General features: G+C 47.5%; 1 protein-coding gene across 1 annotated transcript; it reads right to left on the reverse strand.

Moving 5' to 3' along the window:
* Nucleotides 1-12,042, reverse strand: LOC100988043 (eukaryotic initiation factor 4A-III). Its single transcript, XM_034943048.3, has 12 exons — nt 11,618-12,042; nt 9,000-9,072; nt 6,605-6,671; nt 6,056-6,118; nt 4,745-4,877; nt 4,407-4,487; nt 3,755-3,896; nt 2,869-3,007; nt 2,122-2,237; nt 965-1,072; nt 741-868; nt 1-243 (listed from the first exon to the last, which is right to left on the reverse strand). Exons 1-12 carry the CDS (start codon nt 11,784-11,786, stop codon nt 227-229), a joined length of 1,236 nt encoding a protein of 411 aa, XP_034798939.1. The 5' UTR covers nt 11,787-12,042; the 3' UTR covers nt 1-226.
* Between the last annotated feature and the right edge of the window lie 9,969 nt (nt 12,043-22,011).

Below are 22,011 nucleotides of genomic sequence, written 5' to 3' on the forward strand. Positions count from 1 at the left end.
AAAGTTTTAAATTTTTAATGAAAAAGACTTAGAACAATGTATTATTTACATGTAAATAAGAAAAGGGAGCAGAATCCCCATATCCTCTTCAAAGGAAGGGAGACGGGAGGCCATTTATGAGAAGAAAGTCCATATAAACCCCATCAAGTAGAATCTGGATCCAAATACTTCCAAACAGGAGTACACAGCAGGTGAACAGTCTCCCTCATCCAACTGATCTGCTGCTTCAGATAAGATCAGCAACTGAAAGTGAAGAAAGAAACAGATTAAGGAACAACACAAACAAAATGAAAATTTGTTAACGTAAATTTAACTAAAACCTCACAACAGACTTCTCAAAACAAAAAACAGGCCAGACATAGTGGCTCACGCCTGTAATCCCAGCACGTTGGGAGGCTGAGGTGGGCGGATCATTTGAGGCCAGGAGCTCGAGACCAGCCTGGCCAACATGGTGAAACCCCGTCTCTACTAAAAATACAAAACTTAGCTGGCTATGGTGCACGCGTCTGTAATTCCAGCTACTCAGGAGGCTGAGGCAGGAGAATTGCTTGAACCCAGGAGGCAGAGGTTGCAGTGAGCCGAAATCGCGCCACTGCACTCCAGCCTGGGTGACAGAGCGAAACTTCATCTCAAAAACAAAACAAAACAAACCGCAACAACAAAAAAACAAACTCAAGTGCCCCAAACTAAGAATAGGGAAGTTCCCTCTACAATTACAGTAGAGCTGGATGATTTCCTACCGTTCATCGGCATCTCATCAATCTGAGTGGAATAGTACTGCTCGATATCTCTGAGGATGCGGATGTCGTCATTCTTTACAAAGTTAATGGCCACACCCTTCCGGCCGTATCGACCTGATCTCCCAATTCTTCAGGAATAAAACAATATTACAGTTAGTATATATAACAATCAAGATTTAGTAAATGTGTCACAGAAGTGAAGCCAATGAGAGCTTGCACCCTACCTGTGTATGGACAATTCTCTGTTATTGGGGAGATCGTAGTTAATGATGAGGGACACCTGAGGGACATCCAACCCCCTGGCCCAGACATCTGTAGAAATAAGCACTCGGCTGCAAAAAGAAAGAGTGTTTGAGGTGATTAAATTACTCATACAAGTATAAGACTGGACTTGCTTCCATTGCTAATTTTAAGGAATCCTGGCTGCAGGTCCAAAATATACGAGATTCTCCTCTCTCAACAGTCTGTCTGCAAACGTGAAGCCTCAGGGACAGCACCAGAAACCCCTGTGCAGAGGGGCTGTTGGTGGATTTAGTTACTTCGGTCATGTGCTCCATCAGATTAAAAAAATAGACATCTTTTACTAGACTATCTTTAACTTGTTTAATCGGTCCTAAACCAATAATTGGGAAAAATACTTCACTTTTGCCTAGCAAAAAATTAAAAACGGTAACTTCAGCCGGCCATGGCGGCGGCTTATGCCTGTAATCCCAGCACTGCCAGAGGCTGAGGCAGATGGATCACCTGAGGTCAGGAGTTCGAGACCAGCCTGGCCAACATGGTGAAACCCCATCTCTACTAAAAATGAAAAAAAAAAAAAAAATTAGCCATTCCAGCTACTCGGGAGGCTGAGACACAGGAGTCACTTGAAATCAGGAGGCAGAGGTTGCAGTGAGCCAAGATTGTACCACTGCACTCCGGCCTGGGTAACGAAGTGAGACTGTCTCAAAAACAAACAAACAAACAAAAGACACACACAGCACATTTGTTAAGCTGACCACAAGGTGGGCAAAGAAGGAAGTCTGAATCAAGTTCAAATGAATGAAACCACCCAATCCACGCTTTCTGACCACTGTGGAATTAAACTAATCGAAACGATGAACAGAAAACCCCCCTACTTACTGGAAAAGAAGACACACACTTGTAACCAAGGTGACCAACCTGGCTAGTTAAGGCTAGTTATCACCTCAACCTAAGTATTACAGGAGCACAGCGGACCCCTCATTAACTGGAAGGTTTTCTGCTCACCCAGGGCCTCAGCTTTCAGAGCAGAAGCTTGTCATCCCCCCGGGTGTGGGGCCTGCACTTAGGCAGTGCATATGAAGTGCTTAGCACAGTCTAGCAAACCCTGACCTGCAGAGCCACAGCATAGCGGACCCACCTGGCGCCCGACCGGAACTCCTTCATGATGGACTCCCGCTCTTTCTGGGGCATGTCTCCATGCATTGAGGATACGGTGAAGTTGGCTTCCCTCATTTTCTCCGTCAGCCAGTCCACCTACAAATCCAAGCAACAGATGCTACTGCAAGCTAGTATACCAAAGCAGAGACGTGCATTCGGGACTTTACCGCATCATTTGCAGAACCAGTGTCAATATTCATAAGGTAACTGCTCTTAAAACTCAGAATCATCCTAACTGGATGTACAAACTTTTTCCCAGAAAATGTTGGGGTGCACTCACAAAACCCTCTTACTTCATTTTCTCCATATAATGACTCTATGGGGGGAGGGGGCCAGGTGTGCTCATTCTCATTTGAAATCCAATCTTGTTAGAATGTAGCCCAACTCCTCTCCTTTCTCAGGAAAGTGGCCGACAGTTCTCAGGTCTGCCTCCACATTACCATCACCTGGGGATCTAAAACTACTCAGGCCTGGGGTCCACCTTCAACCAACAAAATCTGAATCTTTAGGGGTGGCTGATATCGCTGTTCTGTAAATGAAGTTTTAATGGTCACAGCCACGTGACCGTTTGCATATTGTCTACAGCTGCTTTTACAAGAGAACACATACCCTGAAAGCTTAAAATACGGACAAACTGGCCCTTTACTGAAAAATCTTGATTGACGTCATTCAGAGACTCAATCTGCAGTTTCCCTTCAGCACAGGGAGGCTGTGCAGTGCCTCTCACCTTTCTTTTGGTGTTGCAGAAGATGACCGCCTGAGTGATGGTCAGTGTGTCGTAGAGGTCACACAGAGTGTCAAATTTCCACTCTTCCCTCTCCACTGCCACGAAAAATTGCTTGATGCCTTCCAGAGTCAATTCATCACTGAAGGACAAAGACAAATCCTGTTACATACTCATCCTTCTTTCTAGGACTTGAGGGTGGGCCAAGCCAGGATCCAGGGAGACCCTGGTGGAGAAGGTCACACCGTGATATCTGGTGCAGACCCAGCAGCCCCAGCCCTGTCCTCCATCCTATCACCACTTCCGTCACACAGGCCTCCATTCTGTATCCTACTTAACATTTCACAATGTGCAGCACATGGAATACGATTCTAAATGAAACACTGATAAAGAAATACAGTCACCTAATTTTTAAATTTAGAATTATTGGTTCAAACCACAATGAGGATTGTAAAAGATGGGTTGTTTTGTTTTGTTTTGTTTGAGACAGGGTCTTGCTCTGTTGCCCTGGCTGAAGTGCAGTGGCACAATCAAAGCTCACTGCAGCCTCAGCCTCCTGACCTCAAGCGATCCTCCCACCACAGCCTCCTGAGTAGCTGGGACTAGAGGCATGTGCCGCCCTACCTGGCTAATTTTTTATTATTGGTAGAGATAGGGTCTCTATATGTTGCCCAGCCTATTTGGTTTTTTAAAACAGGAATTTTAAAAGAATTTGCATGCTTTCAATTCCTTTACACTCAGGCAAGAGGATAGCCTGAGGTCCGGGTTTTGACACCAGCTTCAGCAACACAGCCAGACTCTGGCTATAAAAAGTTTTTGAAATTACGACATAAAATCCTTTATAAATGCGGCCCAGTGTTTTAGTAAACTTGACAAGAGGGGCTCCTACCGTTTCACCAAGATGCGGATTGGGTCGGTCATGAACTTGTTGGTCATCTCCAGAATCTCGTGTGGCAGCGTGGCACTGATGAGAACCACCTGTGTGGCTGGAGGCAGGTACCTGTATACATCGTAAATCTGCTCTTTGAAACCTGGGACAGGGAGCAAGACAGGTGAGGGATGTTTAGGGCGGCACACCCAGAAATGGAAGGTGCGCGCCCAGTGTTCCCACTGGGTTAGAGGCAGAGTGGTGATAAGGTACGTTTGACAGGAAATCTCATTTTTACAGCACCAGGCCACATCCACGCGTTCTCTCCGTCCCTACTCCCCGCCCCCCGGAGTGTTATCTGGTTGAGGGAATCTGGTTTCCCTTTGGTGCTTCTTCAATCTGAAGTGATCTAGGGATCAAGAAACCCACCCCGAGAGTCCTAGATACCAAATAAAAAGCCATAGAGGCTGGCCTGAGTCACCCACGACGAATAAACAAATAAAATCAAGGTAGGAATTTTTTGTTCATAATTGCCGCCAAGGCACAATTGTTTTTCCACGATGAAAACGCTATTCACATTCAGAACAGTCACTGGCTGTTTCAATTTTACACTGTGAAAATTTAAGAACTAAGAATTATGTCAGTAGAAAAGTAATTCTTTTGTTACTCATACCTTTATTCAACATTTCATCAGCTTCATCCAAAACCAACATTTTGATAGCACGTGTCCTTAGCCTTCTGCGACGAATCATATCTATAACATGAGATTTTGAAATACTTATGACAAATCACATCTATGAGATTTTGAAATAATCACACCTGAGGCTCCCAAGAAAGAGCTCATCATTCCACTGGTCTCAGGGTTCCAGAGACCTTCCCTCCACCTCCTGCAAGTGACCCAGGTGCAAAAGTCTACCGTGCGGCCTACCAAATCGAAAGCTGTCCTGTACCATTTAAGCACTTCTTACAAATACTACCGGCAGCACCATTTTTAGCGACAAAAGTGCTTACCAAAAACGCGCCCTGGAGTGCCCGCGACAACATGCTGTCCATAATCCAGCTTCCTGATGTCCTCGCCAACATTGGTGCCTCCAATGCAGGCATGGCACTGGACATTCATGTAGTCACCGAGAGCAAGCAGCCCCTGAAACAAAGCACAGGTTCACGTCCAGGGTGGGAGAGAGAAACATCCACATTTTCCAAAAAGAAAGACTGTTTCTCCTCCGAGATGATCACCGATTATTATTTATGCCATTCTTATCTCCAAACCACAAAATTCTCCTGCTCTTTTCTCTGACAAAAACAAGTTAATTTTGCTTTTTTTTTTTTTTTTTTGAGACGGAGTCTCACTCTGTGGCCCATGCTGGGGGGCAGCAGCGCAATCTTAGCTCACTGCAAGCTCCGCCTCCCGGGTTCACGCCATTCTCCCGCCTCAGCTTCCTGAGTAGCTGGGACTACAGGCGCCCGCCACCACACCAGGCTAATTTTGTTTTTGTATTTTTAGTAGAGATGGGGTTTCACCGTGTTAGCACACTGTGCTGTGTGCATCCTATATGTGTATTCAGGGAGTCGTTATCTCCTGACCTCCTAATTGGCCTGCCTCGGCCTCTCAAAGTGCTGGGATTACAGGCGTGAGCCACCACACCCGGCCTGCTGGTTTCTTATTACAAAAGCTATATCATTAACAGAAAAGAATATGTAAAATTCATAATCCCATCCACTGAAGAAACCAACATTAACATCTTAATATACATCTTTTTAAACATACGTCTTTATACTACGTTAAGTATAAAATGGGTACAATTTATTTTTTTTTGAGACAGAGTTTCACTCTTCTTGCCCAGACTAGAGGACAATGGCACAATCTCAGCTCACTGCAACCTCTGCCTCCCGGGTTCAAGTGATTCTCCTGCTCAGCCACCCAAGTAGCTGGGATTACAGGCGCCTGCCACCACGCCCAGCTAATTTCTTTGTATTTTTAGTAGAGACAGGGTTTCACTATGTTGACCAGGCTGGTCTCAAACTCCTGACCTCAGGTGATCCACCCACCTCGGCCTAATTTATTTTTATTAAAATTGACTTTTCGCAAAAAATCTACATTTCTAAGGCTGTAAAAAACTACCGAGAGCACACAAGCCACACCAAAAATGACTTGATACAAACCAGCAATTTATATAATGATTCATGGCAAAATGTTAATCAGGAAGAAAATTTTGAGGTATCAGAAAACAGGATTGGATTAAATAAATAAGTCGGTGTTTCACAACTAAATCACAAAAGCAGTACTTGTTAATCAGACACTGCTCTCTTTAGCCATCTCACCTTCTGGATCTGCACAGCCAACTCTCTTGTGGGAGCCAAGATCAAAGCTTGAGTTTCACAAAGCTGGTGAAATAATTTATCAGAAATTAGAGAATCCGCAGTATTATCAAAGTGGATTCCAAGGTCAAAGCTTGCGTTTCACGAACCTGGTGAAAGAATTTATCAGAAATTAGAGAATCCGCAGTATTATCAAAGTGGATTGTAGTCATTCACACTCAGATCAATATGAGAAATAGTATCTCATATTAATCATACTTCTCATCTCTTACAGGTTAGCAAATATTAATGTCATTTAAATTGCAAATCCAACAATAACTTAATGTGTCAGGATCCTCGTCTGCAGACAAGAGCTTCCTCTAGTTAAATAGCAAATCATGACACAATATTAGTGCAAATATTAGTGTACAACTAAGACTCTGTGTAAAAATTTGCTGAGTCAATACATACTGGAAAATTTTAAATTGTACTTTTTGAACACTGTAGTTACAGAAGAAAAAGCAAGTATTTCCTAGAATTACCTAACAGTTTGTTTTAAGAATGGCAAATTACCTGAATATCCAAACACTGGAGGACTGAGATACTGAAGGTGGCTGTTTTTCCTGTGCCGGACTGAGACCTATTCAAGGAAACAAAAGCAGTGGGATTAGAGGGAGGACAGGCCACGCCACAGCTGCACTCCAAGGCCTGGGCTCCAGAGGCACTTAGGTACCTTCTTAGAGCAAGCCCCCGTACCTAATACCATCTTAACTGCGAGGAGGCAGGACTCGGGCCCAGTGTCACAGCTTGTTAAGTGTCCATGAAGAGAGTAGACATGGCTTCTGCACGGGGGCAATGGAGTCACAGACTCTCTAACTTCAAGAGGCGTTTCATAGGTGTCAGAAAAAGGAGGACTCCCCTTTATTGAAATACAACTCTTTTCCTTCTAGGATTTTGGACTAACTCTCTCCTCCAAAGAAATTTTTGTGTAAATGAGTCTTTTTTGAAATTAGGCAAACGAGGGATAAAGCTATTAAAAGAGGGTTTGTGGTGCCAGGAGATACGGCTATATACAAGTTTTCATCCAGAGTTCCTGGCTCACAGCTCCCATAGCCCTTATTACAGTCTTATTAAATTGATGGGTTTGTTAGGCCTCAGGAAACAATCTCTCTGACCTTCTGCTCTCCTTTCACCTGCTCCACAGCAGGGCTCTAATCTTCCCTGCCTTTCAGATTGTGAGTCATAAAGACCCTCATGTCACGGCGTGGTGGCTCAGGCCTGTATTCCCAACACTCTGGGACGCAGAGGCAGGATTGGATGAAGCCAGGAATTCGAGACCAGCCTGGGCAATACAGCAAGAGACCCCATTTCTAAACAAAACAAAAAACTAACCAGGAACGGCGGCACATTCTGGCAGTCCCAGCTACTTGGGAGGTTGAGGTGGGATGATTCCTTAATCCTTGAAGTTAGAGGTTGCAGTGAGCTATGACTGCACCACTGCATTCCCGCCTGGGTGACGAAGTGAGGCCCCATATCTTAACAAAAAAAATGTTGAGGCCGGGCACAGTGGCTCACGCCTGTAATCCCAAGGCTTTGGGAAGCCAAGGCAGGCAGATTGCCAGGAGTTTGAGAGCAGCCTGGGCAACACAACAAAACCCTGTCTCTACAGAAAATATAACAAGTAATTGGGCATGGTGATGTGTGCCTGTAGTCCCAGCTACTTGGGAGGGTGAGGTGGGAGGATCGCTTGAGGCTGCTATGAGCTGTAATCACATGACTGCACTCCAGTCTGGGAGACAGAGTAAGACCCTGTCTCGAAAAATGTAAACAATTTAAATTTCAAATTTTTTTTAAAAAAGCATTATGGTATTATCCCAGAAAAGCTCCTGCCCTATTTATTCCCTTATGGGGGAAAGAATGCTGACCTCATGGAATTTTCCATAAAAACCCAAGAGGACTGGGTTCCAAGAGCTTCTAGATGGCTGAACACAGACAGTGGAACACAAGGAGGTTCCGGGAGGTGACCACCCGCCCCTTGGAGGCTGCACCCCTCCCCCCATATCTGTATCCTCTGCAGTACCCTTTATCATAAACCACTAAATGTGTTTCCCTGAGTTCTTTGAGCTGCTGTTCCAGCAAATTAATCCAACCTAAAGAGGAGATCCTGGGAACCCAACTTGAAGCTGCTTGGTCAGAAGTTCTAGAGATCCGAACTTAGAACTGGTGTCTGAAAAGAGGGTAGTCATGGGGACTGAGCCCTCAACCTGCAGGATATGGCCTATCTCCAGGCAGGTGGTGTGAGAGTTGAACTGGAGGACACCCAGCTGGAAAACCCCCACACCTCTGCTCACAGAAGTCTTCTTCTGTGCTGATGATTGTCGTGGTGGTGTGAGAGCAGAGGAAAAGCACAGTCTGTTTTTCCGAAATTGTGTTATATACAATTCCACATGCCAGCAAACCACTAAGCAAAGCTGGCTAAGAAAACGAAAGCCTTGGCCGGGTGCGGTAACTCATGCCTGAAATCCCAGCGCTTTAGGAGGCCAAGGAGGGTGGATCACCTGAGGTCAGGAGTTTGAGACCAGCCTGACCAACATGGTGAAACCCCGTCTCTACTAAAAATATGAAAATTAGTCGGGCATGGTGGTGCATGCCTGTAATCCCAGCTACTTGGGAGGGTGAGGCAGGAGAATAGCTTGAAACTGAGAGGCAAAGGTTGCAGTGAGCCGAGATGGCACCACTGCACTCCAGCCTGGGCAACAGAGCGAGACTCCATCTCAAAAAGAAAATGAAAGCTTTCTACAGTAGAGAACACAAATTAAAAAAATTATTAAACCCTGTGGCTAAAGTCAGGGAAAGTGTTGGAACTGAGCGTGTACAAGCTGAGGGAAACAGTCATCCCGGAGCATCTAACTGCACTGCGCTGCCCAAATTCACATCCAGCCCTGCGCCGCACCCCAGGACAACTTACTGTGCGATGACATCTCTCCCTTTGATGATCTGCTTGATTGCTCGTTGCTGGATTGCTGATGGTTTTTCAAAACCTGCAAATAAAAACAAAAAATTAGCTCTCACCACAATGACGGCATAGAAACCCTGTACTGTAAGCTCCTCAGGGGCAGACATGGTTTGTTTTTTGAACCTGTCCTCCAGCCTAACCCAGTGTTCAACATAGCAAGCTCTCAAAACCCAGGGGCTCAATGAATTGCGCTGAGTGGATTTCTACACTAACGTGGGATATTATTTGTAAAGATCAATCTCTATTTTTAAAAAAACCACCAAATTGTAGAATATAGACACCAGTTTTCTTTAAAAAAAAATCTGGGCGTGCAGCATCTGGAAGTATAAGTGCCAAAATGTTCCTGGCAGTTACTGCAGTAGAGGGGTGGAAAGAAACTTACTTTTTACTCTAATTACTCCCTTACGTTTGACTGGATTACAAACAACCTATACTACTTTTTAAATTTAAAAAAAACAAACAAAAAAACAGGAAAGGCACTCTAGCCATTGTTCTCTCCTACTAGCTAGCATTAAGTCTGTGTGTTGCTGACAGGTCTACAACTCCGTTTAACCTGCGTGGGTCACGCTGCAGGGTGTCCTGTGTTGTTCTGTCTGGATGCAGCTCACTAACTACAACACCATCTCTCTTGCAAAGCAACTACTACACCAAAGGGTGAGGCTATTTTCAAGAAGAACCACGTGTTTTTCAAGTAAATAAAATTTTATGTACAAAAACTCTATTTCAATTATTTTTTGGTAGTCTCTTAAATGTAGCTCTGCTCAGTTCTGGGGCATAGCGAAAAATAAGAAACAAAAGAAAATGTAGCACAATTTCCCATCTTAACACAAACGCAAATATAGCAGATGATTTGAACTCTTCATGAAGAGCAAGCACATAGATGGGAAACGAACAACAGTGTCTTAGGGCAGGGACCGCCTGAGTGCCAGGAAACCAGGTGGGGCTGTCAGCCTCACTGCGAGGCTGCCTGAGATGCTTTTTCACCACCCATCCTCAGCAACTTCGCTTCACTTTGTCCAAACAGTTGTGGCATCAAGAACTACAGGATACGGCCAGGTGGGGTGGCCCACACCTGTAATGCCATCACTTTGGGAGGCTGAGGCTGGTGGATCACTGAGGTCAGGAGTTCAAGACCAGCCTGGGCAACATGGCAAAATCCCCTCCCTACTAAAAATACAAAAATTAGTAGGACGTGGTGGCCCACACCTATAATCCCAGCTACTCGGGAGGCTGAGGCAAAGGAATCGCTTGAGCCCCAGAAGTGGAACTTGCAATAAGCTGAGATCATGCCACTACACTCCAGCCTTGGTGACAGAGCAGGACTGTCAGAAGGAAAAGGAAGAAAGAAAAGGAAGAGAACTACACGATAAAAAATGTCCCTGTCCCAAGCATTAAACACAGGCCATTTATCCCAGATGCTGGTCATTCCCATCTATGTGCCCAACCCAACCTCTTCTCCAGGCTCTCCCTCAACTTCCTCACATCTTTCAAACATACCAAGAGACAGCTCCTGATTCTGACTCTCTGGAGTGCTGCCTACCTAGCCAAATGTTTGCAGCATCAACCACCGCTTACTCAAAACACTCCAACTCTCCTTCTTCTGTCGCTCACGTTCAATCCATCAGCCAATGCTGTCAGCTCCCTGGTACTCCATCTCCAAGGCAGCACAATCCTCTCTTCCCTGAACTGGAGCAAAAGCTCCCAACTCTCTTGTTTCCTCTCCTGCCTTGCCTCGCCTCACCTCAAATCTACAGACACCCAGAAGAATCTTTAAAACTGTAAATGTGATCGTGTCACATAGCTACTTAAAACCTTCCAGTGGCTTCCCACTAGATTTCTAAATGAAATTCAAATTATTCGTCACCCTACACGTCTTTGCTAGATCTGCCCCGACTAGCTCTCCAAAATCCCACCACAGGGGACTTCTTTCAGTTCCTGGAATGCAGCTGGCTAAGGGCTGCAAGGCCCTGGCACCAGCTGTTCCTTCTGCCCCAACTGCTCTTCCCTCTTCTCATTAACAGTCTCCTTCATCCAGAACTCTGCTCAAATGGCACCCCCTCCTGCGAAGCCCCTTACCTCTCTGCTTTACTAATTCTCTCCTCCTTCCCAGTCCCACTCTATTCAATTACCCCGCTGCAGGTTCTTCACAGCAACCACCACTGCCCGGGCAGCCTGACAGTATGCTTTCCCCCCAAACGAACTTCAAAACCCGTAAAGGCGCAAACCCATCCGCTTTACCGCCAAAACCCCAGTACCCAGAAAAGCTAATAGGGAGAAAACAGTTATCTGCTGAATGAACGACGCTCAGGCGCCTCGAAGCGGCTGCAGCCCCCGACAGACCCAGCGCCGAGCTCTGCACGGGGGACACACACCGAAAGCGCCGACACAGCCAGGCGTGAGGGCGAGGACGGGGGTGGGGGTGGGGGTCGGACGTCACTGGCCCCCGAGCCTCGACCCTGACCACGACCTCCGGAGCGCAGGGCCGGCCCGGGAGTCACCAGTCGGGCCCTCAGCCCCCGGCTCGCCCCCGACTCGCCCCCGGCTGGCCCCCGCGGCCCGCGCCCGCTCACCGTAAGCGTAGATGCCCCGCAGCAGGTCCTCCCGCAGGCCCATGGTGTCGAACGTGGGGGTCACATCCACCTCCTCGCTGGTCTCGAATTCCACTTTAGTCATGTCTTCCTCTTTGAGCAGCCGCTTTCGCGCCGAGCCCGAGGTCGCCATCGTGGCCGTGGTCGCCATGATTCAGAGTCCGCGGAAGAGCACAGCGGATCTCGCTGCCGCTGCCGACCTCGCTGCCGCTGCCGACCTCGCTGCCGCTGCCGACCTCGCTGCCGCTGCCGACCTCGCTGCCGCTGCCGACCTCGCTGCCGCTGCCGACCTCGCTGCCGCTGCCGACCTCGCTGCCGCTCTTAAGAGAACTGCCAAGCGGGGCTGAGAACTGAGGCCTTAAGTATGCCAAAGCGAGAGACGTGCGTGCGTACGTGCTTACGTGCGTACGTGCTTACGTGCGTACGTGCTTACGTGCGACGCGGCCACGCCTCTGGGGGACGGGGCACTCTTCGTCACGTGAAAGGGAACTGGGCGTTTGCCGCAGGGAAAAGTAAGGTGTTTCTGCTCTCGCGCCATATGCAGTTCCCGCGGGATCTCGTTGAGGGCGGGGCACCCAGTTCCTTACAAAAGGGATGGAGGGTGTGGGACCTCTGAAGTTGGCGGTGTTTCGTAGCGGCTGCGGGATTTCGCGGACTGGGGCGCTGAGGTTCTTTGAGCGGCGTGTGGCCCTGAATTCCCTGGAAACAGGCTGGGGCCGCGAGGGGCCTCCGCTCCGGGCGGGGTCCCCAGATAGCCCCGCCTCGAATAAAAATGACGAGCACGGGTCCTCTCTCGGGCCCGCAGTGGGTGGACTGCGTCGCGGACCCGTAGTGGAGGCGCCCAGCTCGCCGGGGAGATTCGGGTGGAAACCCTCACGGCCGCCGGTGGTGGGCCCCGGCGCGGCGCTGGGCTCCGGCGGGTCTGCGCTGGGGAGGGCCAGGGCCCCTGACGCCGGCGTCCCTCTTAGGGGACGCGCCTGGGTGTGTCTTCACCGTTTGCCTGGTGAGTTGGAGACAGGGTCTGGCTCCGTCGCCCAGGCTGGAGTGCAGTGGTAGGATCAGGGTTCACTGTAGCCTCCGCCTCAGCCTCTGGAGTAGCTGGGACCTCAGGCGCGCGCCACCACGCCCGGCTAATTTTTAAAATTTTTTTGTAGAGACGGGGTTGGGGGAGGGGGGGGTTAGGGTTGTCCTGGCTGGTCCTGAACTGCGGGGCCTCAGGTGATCCGCCTGCCTTGGCCTCCCAGAGTGCTGGGATTACAGGCATGAGCCACTGTGCCCGGCAAGCAGCTGTTCTAAAGTAAAATACACGCTGAGCCTGCCATTTGCTCTTAGTGAAGGCCACTTGTCAGTAGACGGTGCTGCTAATGCGTGTCCTGCAGCAAAGATAACCCAGACGGGATCATTTTTTAATTGCCCAGCAGAACTTTAACCAGTTGCGCATCTTAACCTGCTTTTGGTTTGTTCGTTTGTTTGTTTTGAGACAGTCTGGCCCTGTCGCCCAGGCTGGAGTGCCATGGCGCGATCTCGGTTCGCTGCAGCCTCCACCTCCCGAGCACAGGCGATCCTCCCGCCTCAGCCTCCAGAGCACCTGGGACCACAGGTGTCGCTACTACGCACAGCCACTAACCGCTTTCTTATCTGACACTTTAAGTGCTTCTTCGTACCCAGCTCCTCTAACGCCTTTTGAAGCAGCTCCATCATCTTTGAAGGGCAGTTCATGCTGTTGAGAATCATGTTTTTAACTTTGGGAAAATTGTATTTCCACGAGCGCCAGCTCTGTCCTTTTTTTTTTTTTTTTTTTTTTGACGGAGTCTTGCTCGGTTCGCCCAGGCTGGAGTGCAGTGTCGTGATCTCAGCTCACTGCAAGTTCTGTCGCCCAGGTTCACGCCATTCTCCTGCCTCAGCCTCCCAAATAGCTGGGACTACAGACACGCGCCACCACGCCCAGCTAATTTTCTGTATTTTTAGTATAGACCGGGTTTCACCATGTTGGCCAGGATGGTCTTGATCTCTTGACCTCATGATCCGCCCGCCTCGGCTTCCCAAAGTGCTAGGATTACAGGCATGAGCCACCGCGCCGCGCTATTGTGTGTGTGTGTGTGTGTGTGTGTGTGTGTGTGTGTGTGTGTGTGTGTGACAGAGTCTCACTCTGTTCCCCAGGCTGGAGTGCAGTGGCGCAATCTTGGCTCACTGCAACCTCTGCCTCCCGGTTCAAGCGACTCCCCTTCCTCACCCTCCTGAGTAGCTAGGATTACAGGCATGCACCACCACGCCCAGCTAATTTTTGTATTTTTAGTAGAGATGGGGTTTCCCCGTGTTGGTCAGGCTGGTCTTGAAGTCCTGACCTCATGATCTGCCCGCCTCAGCCTCCTAAAATGCTGGGATTACAGGCATGAGCCCGGTCCTGTCCTTTCTTATGGTCACAAATCTGGCTTGCATCGCTCGGCACATCTTTAATCCACAGCTTCTTTCTAGGAGTGCTTGAAAAGCTCTCCTTTTATGAAGGTTAATTTTAGTTAAAACCAGAGCATCCTGGCCAGGCCTGGTGGCTCACGCCTGTAATCCCAGCACTTTGGGAGGCCGAGGCAGACGGATCATGAGTGTAGGAGTTCGAGAACAGCCGGGCCACAATGGTGAAACCCCATCTCTAGTAAAAAAAAAAAAAAATACAAAAATTAGCTGGCCGTGGTGACGGGTGTCTGTAGTCCCAGCTACTCTGGAGGCTGAGGCAGGAGAATCTCCTGAACCCCAGAGGTGGAGGTTGCAGTGAGCTGAGATTGTGCCACTGCACTCCAGCCTGGGCGACGGAGACTCCATCTCAAAAATAAACAGAAAACCAGAGCATCCTTTTATCAAGAAGTCGGTGGATTGCAGTATTTCAAGGGTGAACAAGTAAATGCAGCCTTCTCCAAGAGTGAATCTCATTCTGGCCCCAGAATTTATCCATGACAGATAATTGACCTTCTGATAAACATTCCTTGTAAGGATGCTGGTGTTACCCAAAATATTAAATATTTATAAAGCTGAATAAAATGTAAGTTCTGATACCTTCCTCACTCTACAAAGGATCATTTAGTGCCTCACACTGCCAGGCCGTGCTGTAGCGCTTTGTCGTAAAATACACACAGATTTCAGTGACTTAATGTAGGAGAAGAATGTAAAATACCTTGTTGACTAAAGAAAAACAGTTAAGCTTTTAAAGAATTAAAGTTAGTTTTATTCAGAAGCCTTACTGAGGACACTACACCCTGGCCCCAGCCCAGGAGCTCAAGCGATCCTCCTACCTCGGCCTCTCAAAGTGCTGGAATCACAGGTGTGAGCTACCAGGCCTCACCTTGTTCAAAGTTTTAAAATCTAATCCACAAACTGCTTAGATTTGTTTTCCTTCATATTTTTATGACTAGATGATCTAACATTTTACACCATTTTCCTGGAAATGTTGTTTATGCCAGGTGTCTGAACACACATCTTAAAGGGCTCTAACTTTTCTGGGGAGCAGTAGCTTTTTAGCCCAGAGTCTATGACAATGTGACAATGATGAGAGCTGCTGAGGTTTGCTGCAGTCTCTGGGTGAACGATGCTTTCTAGGGAAACAATGGGGCATAAAAGAGACATGGGCTCTCCTGCCTTGAGATTAATCGCGTGAGATGGAACCCTCCCCAACACACAAACACTGTGGGACATGAGGTGCTGGAGACGGGGCTGCTCACCCAGAGCTTAATGGGTCTGTCCACCTTTCTGACCAAGAGGCCTCTTTTCCTAGAGGCTGAGGGGCCCTGGGATGATGAGGGTAAATCCACCTTTTAGAGTAGGAATCTCCAAACCCCAGGCCACGGACCAGTATCAGCACCTGTGTGTGGCCTGTTAGGAACCAGGCGGTGCAGCAGGAGGCAAGCAAGGGAGCTCAACTGAGCTCTGCCTGCTGTCAGCAGCAGCACTGGACTCAGAGGAGTGTGAACCCTGTTGTGAACTGCACATGCGAGGGATCTAGGTTGTGCACTCCTCATGAGAATCTAATGCCTGATGATGGGAGGTGGAATAGTTTCATCCCGAAACCACTACCCCGTCCATCTCTGGAAGAATTTTATTCCACCACCTGTGGAAAAGTTGTTGACGTGGCTAGACTTTGTGTCTTCACCCACATCTCATCTGGAATTGTAATCCCATAATCCCTATAATCCCCACGTGTCGAGGGAGAAGCCAGGTGGAGTAATTGAATCACGGGGATGAGTCCCCCATGCTGTTGTCTCCATAGTTGTCTCGAGATCTGATGGTTTTATAAGGGGCTCTTCCCCCTTTGCTCGGCACTTTTCCCTTCCTGCCATCTTGTGAAGAAGGTGCCTTGCTTCCCCTTCACCTCCTGCCATGATTGTAAGTTTCCTGAGGCCTCCCCAGCCATGCTGAACTGTCAATTAAACCTCTTTCCTTTATAAATAACCCAGTCTCAGACAGTTCTTTATAGCAGTATGAAAATGGAATAATACATTTGTCTTCCACAAAACCCGTCCCTGTTGCCAAAAAGGCTTTAGAAAACGCAGTGCGGGAAGGTGGTGAATAGATGGGAGGAGACTCATGTTTTTGTCATGTAGGAGAGCAGCAAGAGCTCCTCTCAGGAGAAGAGGTTTTTGCTGTGAAATATGGTGCGTGCTTTTCCATGGCCTATGTAGTGCTCAGCAGATGCCCTAGCGTCAATAGGATCCCAAACCCCTTGTTCTGTTTCTTACTGGTAGGCAGTTAGGATCGCGTCAGCCGTGTCTTGAGAACATGCCTTGTGAGTCATGCACCAGATTTGTTAAAGTGTCGGCTCTGAGTAGCTCTGTTGTGCTATGCATAACATCTACTTAAAAAATGAGAGCTGACAGCCTCGCTTAGCTTTCTATCCACAAGTCCCCTGCTTAAAGTTCTGGATAAATGTTTCCGTTCCTATGGGAAACCTCCATTATCTCCATAAGTAGAGAATGCAGATAGGTATCTTTTTTCTTTTACTGATGGAGACACTAAGGCCCAGTGTGATAAGTTCAAGTGCCCTACAGGGAAAGGCACAAGCAGGCCAGGCTCTGAGTTCCCTAAACAGTAGCTATAGTGCCTGCCCTTTGTCCCTGGCCCCCATGGTGTCTAGGAAAAGAGGCTCCCGGTCACTGAGGTAGAGAGACCCCTATGCCTGGTCTCAGCATCCTCGCTGTCACCGGCATCTCACTTCACACATGGTTTCCACGTTGGGGAGGGAGACTACTCACCCCATTAAATGTGGCTGCTAGGGTCCTGTCTGTTTCGCCCCCACTGTTTCCCTAATGCTCAGTAGGTGTTCAATAAATAGTTGTTGGCTTACTCAATGTGTGGACCTCTGGGGCAAGAGAGAGGGAGGGACACAACGCAGTCCCAGCTGGCCAGGAGCGCTGTGAGCTCAGGAGGTTGCTGTGGGGGAGATGGTGAGGTAGGAATTTGGCAGGACTTGTTTCACAAGATAGAGGTCACAAAGACCCGCTGATAAAACAGGATGTGGTAAAGAAGCCTCCGAACTCCACCAAAAGCAGGATGGTGATGAAAGCAGCCTCCGCCTGTCCTCACTGCTCCTTATATGCTAATTATAACGCATCAGCTGCCAAAAGACACTCCCACCAGCCATGACAGTCTCCAAGTGCTATGGCCACCCCTGCAAGTTACCCTATGTGGTCTGAAACAGGGAGGAACCCTCAGTTCCGGGAATTGCCCACCCCTTTCCCGGAAAACTCATGAACAGTCCACCCCTTTTTAGCATACGATTAAGAAATTACCATAAAAGCCAACTGGCACCCCTCAGGGCTGCTCTGCCTATGACGTAGTCACGCTTTTATTCCTTTACTTCCTTCATAAACCTGTTTTCACTTCATTCCGTTGGCTCACTTTTGAGTTCCTTCCCGTGGGAAGCCAGGAACCCACGTGGTCTCACAGGCTGAGTCCTACTTTGGGGGTTTGCCCTGTGACAATGGGAACAGCCCGGTGGTCTGCCACCCTCCAGAGCCGACCTGTCCCTTTTCCTTTACCTTCATCGGCTCCCAGGAATCAGGTAGAAAAGGGTGAGGTGGCTCTTCTTGCCCAGGAGGCTCAGGGGCAGTGCTGCTGGGCTGCACTGGGTTCCTGTAACTCATCACTGCAGGAGTTGATGTCCTAGATAGAAGTGACCTCGATCTGATCCAAGGGGCCATCCCCTAAAAGTGACTTCCTGCCAGAAGCCTCCACCCATCCGTAGGTATTAAAGGGTGAACACTGTTCATTTCTAGGCACAGCCCTGCCTAAACCCAACTGGCTGGGGCAAGGCACCTTGCTGAGCGCTGCCTGAACTCACCTCACTGCTGTCTTGACTCTCAGACCCTGCACTGGCTGGTCAGAGTCTAGCACATGTGCAGTGTTAACAGAAAAACCAAACCCTGTAAAAATGTTTTCAAGAGGGTTATTCTGAACCAGTAGAAGTGACTGTGGCCTGGAAAAAACACAAACCCAAAAAGCCTTAAGTGGTCACAAGGTACCCAGGTAACAGTTTCTGTCAGGCCTCTGAGCCCAAGCTAAGCCACCATATCCCCAGGGACCTGCACATATACATCCAGATGGCCTGAAGCAACTGAAGATACACAAAGGAAGTGAAAATAGCCTTAACTGATGACATTCCACCATTGTGATTTGTTTCTGCCCCACACTAACTGATCAATGTACTTTGTAATCTCCCCTACCCTGAAGAAGTTTCTTTATAATCTCCCCCACCCTTAAGAAGGTTCTTTGTAATTCTCCCCACCCTTGAGAATGTACTTTGTGAGATCCTCCCCCTGCCCTCCAAAACATTGCTCTTAACTCCACCGCCTATCCCAACACCTATAAGAACTAATGATAATCCCACCACCTTTGCTGACTCTCTTTTTGGACTCAGCCTGCCTGCACCCAGGTGAAATAAGCAGCCGTGTTGCTCACACAAAGCCTGTTTGGTGGTCTCTTCACAAGGACACGTGAGACAGTTTCCTTTTTTTTTTTTTTTTTTTGAGATGGAGTTTCACTCTTGTTGCCCAGGCCGGAGTGCAGTGGCACAATCTCAGCTCACCACAACCTCTGCTTCCCAGGTTCAAGCGATTCTCCTGCCTCAGGCTCCCAAGTAGCTGGGATTACAGGCGTGCAGTACCACGCCTGGCTAATTTTTTGTATTTAGTAGAGATGGGGTTTCACCATGTTGGTCACGCTGGTCTCAAACTCCTGACCTCAGGTGATCTACCCGCCTTGGCCTCCCAAAGTGCTGGGATTACAGGCAGTAGCCACTGTGCCTGGCTGGTAACAGTTTACTTTTATACATTTTAGGTAAACAGGAGTTACAGGCAAAGATGTAAGTCAGTGCATGGAAGGTATACGTTTGGTTCAGCCTGAACGGCAGGATATCCCAGAGCAGGGGCTTAGAAGTCATACGTGGGTTTTACAGATTCTTTACTTGCCATTTGAGAGAGTTAAGCTATTATTTATATTACATTTTGGGGGAGTCAAAAAGAGTTAAGCTACCGTCTAAAGACCTGAAGTAAGTAGAAAAGAATGCTTGAGTTAAGGCAGTTGTGGGGATGAAGGCCCTTGTTATGTAAATGAAAGCCTCATAGGTTTCTAGCAGCCCTCCGAGAAAATGGATGGCAAATGTCTCTTTTCAGACTTTAAAGGTGTCAAGCTGTCAGCAAATCTCTCCTAGATCCAGGCAAGGCCTGGATATGTTAGTGGACATTCTCTACAGATGCAAATTAATTTCCCCCACAAAAGATAGCTTTTTTTTTTTTTTTTTGAGACGGAGTCTCGCTCTGTTGCCCAGGCTAGACTGCAGTGGCACAATCTTGGCTCACTGCAAGCTCCGCCTCCCAGGTTCATGCCATTCTCCTGCCTCAGCCTCCCGAGTAGCTGGGACTACAGGCGCCTGCCACCACGCCCAGCTATTTTTTTTTGTATTTTTTAGTAGAGACGGGGTTTCACCGTGTTAGCCAGGATGGTCTCAATCTCCTGACCTTATGATCCACCTGCCTCAGCCTCCCAAAGTGCTGGGATTACAGGCGTGAGTTCACCACGCCCAGCTGAAAGACAGCTTTGCAGTGCCATTCCAAAATATGTCAAAGAAATATATTTCACAGAAAAATATTTTGATTTCCATTCTGTCATGTGTGCTCATCCAGAACCAGTTTGGAAAGGAAGCCACATTGTACCAGGTTAATTTAAAAAAAAAAGTTTGACAAGGGTTTATGGTTAGTAGGGTGTGAATCAGCCTTTGCCTGCCATGGCCTTAGGTCTTGTTTATAATTTGGTATCTTATTGCCACAAAGAGTCTGTTTGATCAATCTTATCTCTATTTTAACCTAAAAGAAAAACTTCAGCCTGTTGCAGGAAGCCAGGGACCCCGAATGGAGGGACCAGCTGAAGCCACAGCAGAAGAACATAAATTGTGAAGATTTCATGAACATTTATTAATTCCCCAAATTAAGACTTTTATAATTTCTTACGCCTATCTTTACTGCAGTCTCTGAACATAAATTGTGAAGATTTCATGGACATCACTTCCCCAATCAATACTGTTATACTTTCCTATACCTGTCTTTACTTTAATCCCTTAATCCCATCATCTTCATAAGCTGAGGATGTATGTCCCCTCAGGACCCTGTGATGATTGCGTTAACTGCACAAATTGTTTGTAAAATGTGTGCTTGAACAATACGAAATCTGGGCATCCTAAAAAAGAACAGGATAACAGTGACTTTCAGGGAACAAGGAAGATAACCATAAGGTCTGACTGCCTGCGGGGCCGGGCAGAACAGAGTCATATTTTTCTTCTTGCAGAGAGCAAATAGGAGAAATATTGCTGAATTCTTTTCCCAGCAAGGAATAACCCTGGAAAAGGAATGCATTCCCAGGGGGAGACCTCTAAAATGGCCACTCTGGGAGTGTCTGTTTTATGTGGTTGAAGATAAGGGATGAAATACACCTTGGTCTCCTGTAGTGCCCTCAGGCTTGCTAGGATTAGGAAATTCCAGCCTGGCAAATTGTAGTCAGACCGGTTGTCTGCTCTCAAACCCTGTTTCCTGTTAAGATGTTTGTCAAGACAATGCATGCCCGGTGGGACATGGAACCTCATCAGTAATTCTGATTTCACCCTGGTCTTGTGATCTTACTCTGCCCTTCTGCCCTTGTGATCTTTTATTGCCCTTTGAAGCATGTGATCTTTGTGACTTACTCCTTGTTCGTACCCCCTCCCCTTTTGAAATCCCTAATAAAAAACTTTCTGGTTTTGGGGCTCAAGGAGCATCACGGAATCTACCAATAGGTGATGTCACCCCCAGAGGCCCAGCTGTAAAATTTCTGTCTTTTGTACTCTTTCTCTTTATTTCTCAGACCAGCCAATACTTAGGGAAAATAGAAAAGAACCTACGCTGAAATATTTATTGGAGGCTGGTTCCCCTGATAGTATGAGCTTCAGCTTGCAAGGCCTCAGGGAAAATGTGGTAGCAATTTCATTCAGTCCACATCAGAAAGATGGAAGAAGATTTTGAAAATGTTAGTTTGGAGATTTGTAGCCAGATAAGAATGGAGGATTCATCACAAATTGTAGAAAATAATAAAAACTGAAAAAACAATGGACAAGGCTGGAAACTAACAACAAGTGTACTATAGTATTCTTTCTTTCTTTCTTAAAAAAATTTATTGTAGGGAAGAAGTCTTGCTATGTCACCCAAGCTGGTATTGAACTTCTGGCCCCAAGCAATCCTCCCACCCAGCCTGTAGTTTTCTTTTGAAACCTAATTTTTCTGTCTCCAGTTTCCCATTGTTATCAAGAAGAAATCATAGTAAGACCAATATATTGGTAAAATAAGTTTTAGTCTTATTACACTTGGCCCGATTATTTGCATAAAGAATAGTAAAAATAGTAATTGGCCATATAGGCTCTTTTCAGTTGCTTTTGCTGGAACTTTTTATAAGGTTAGACTATTTATTTAATCTCTCTGTCTCTCTCTCTTTTAGACAGAGTTTTACTCTGTCACCCAGGCTGGAGTGCAGTGGCACGATCTTAGCTCACTGCAACCTCTGCCTCCCAGTCTCAAGCAATCTTCCCACCTCCACCTCCCAAGTAGCTGGGACTACAGGCGCATGCCACCACACCTGAGTATTTTTTGTATTTTTGGTACAGATAGGGTTTTGCCATGTTGCTCAGACTGGTCTCAAACTCCTGACCTCAGGAGATCTGCCCACCTCAGCCTCCCAAAGTGCTGGTATTACGGGCATGAGCCACTGCACCTGGCCTTATTTATTTTTGATGCAGGGTCTCACTCTGTTGCCCAGGCTGGAGTGTAGTGGTGTGATCATAGCTCACAATGACCTTGAACGCCTATGCTCAA

Source organism: Pan paniscus, chromosome 19, assembly GCF_029289425.2.
Source record: "Pan paniscus chromosome 19, NHGRI_mPanPan1-v2.0_pri, whole genome shotgun sequence".
Lineage (NCBI taxonomy): Eukaryota > Metazoa > Chordata > Mammalia > Primates > Hominidae > Pan > Pan paniscus.

What these genes read in the sequence shown, in the direction of transcription:
- LOC100988043 (XM_034943048.3), bottom strand. Translation starts at nt 11,786, where the DNA reads ATGGCGACCACGGCCACGATGGCGACCTCGGGCTCGGCGCGAAAGCGG. An exon ending in TCTGCAACACCAAAAGAAAG is followed by an intron (nt 2,238 to 2,868) that starts GTGAGAGGCACT and finishes TTGGATTTGTAG; the next exon opens with GTGGACTGGCTGACGGAGAA. An exon ending in AGAGAATTGTCCATACACAG is followed by an intron (nt 869 to 964) that starts GTAGGGTGCAAG and finishes TTATTCCTGAAG; the next exon opens with AATTGGGAGATCAGGTCGAT.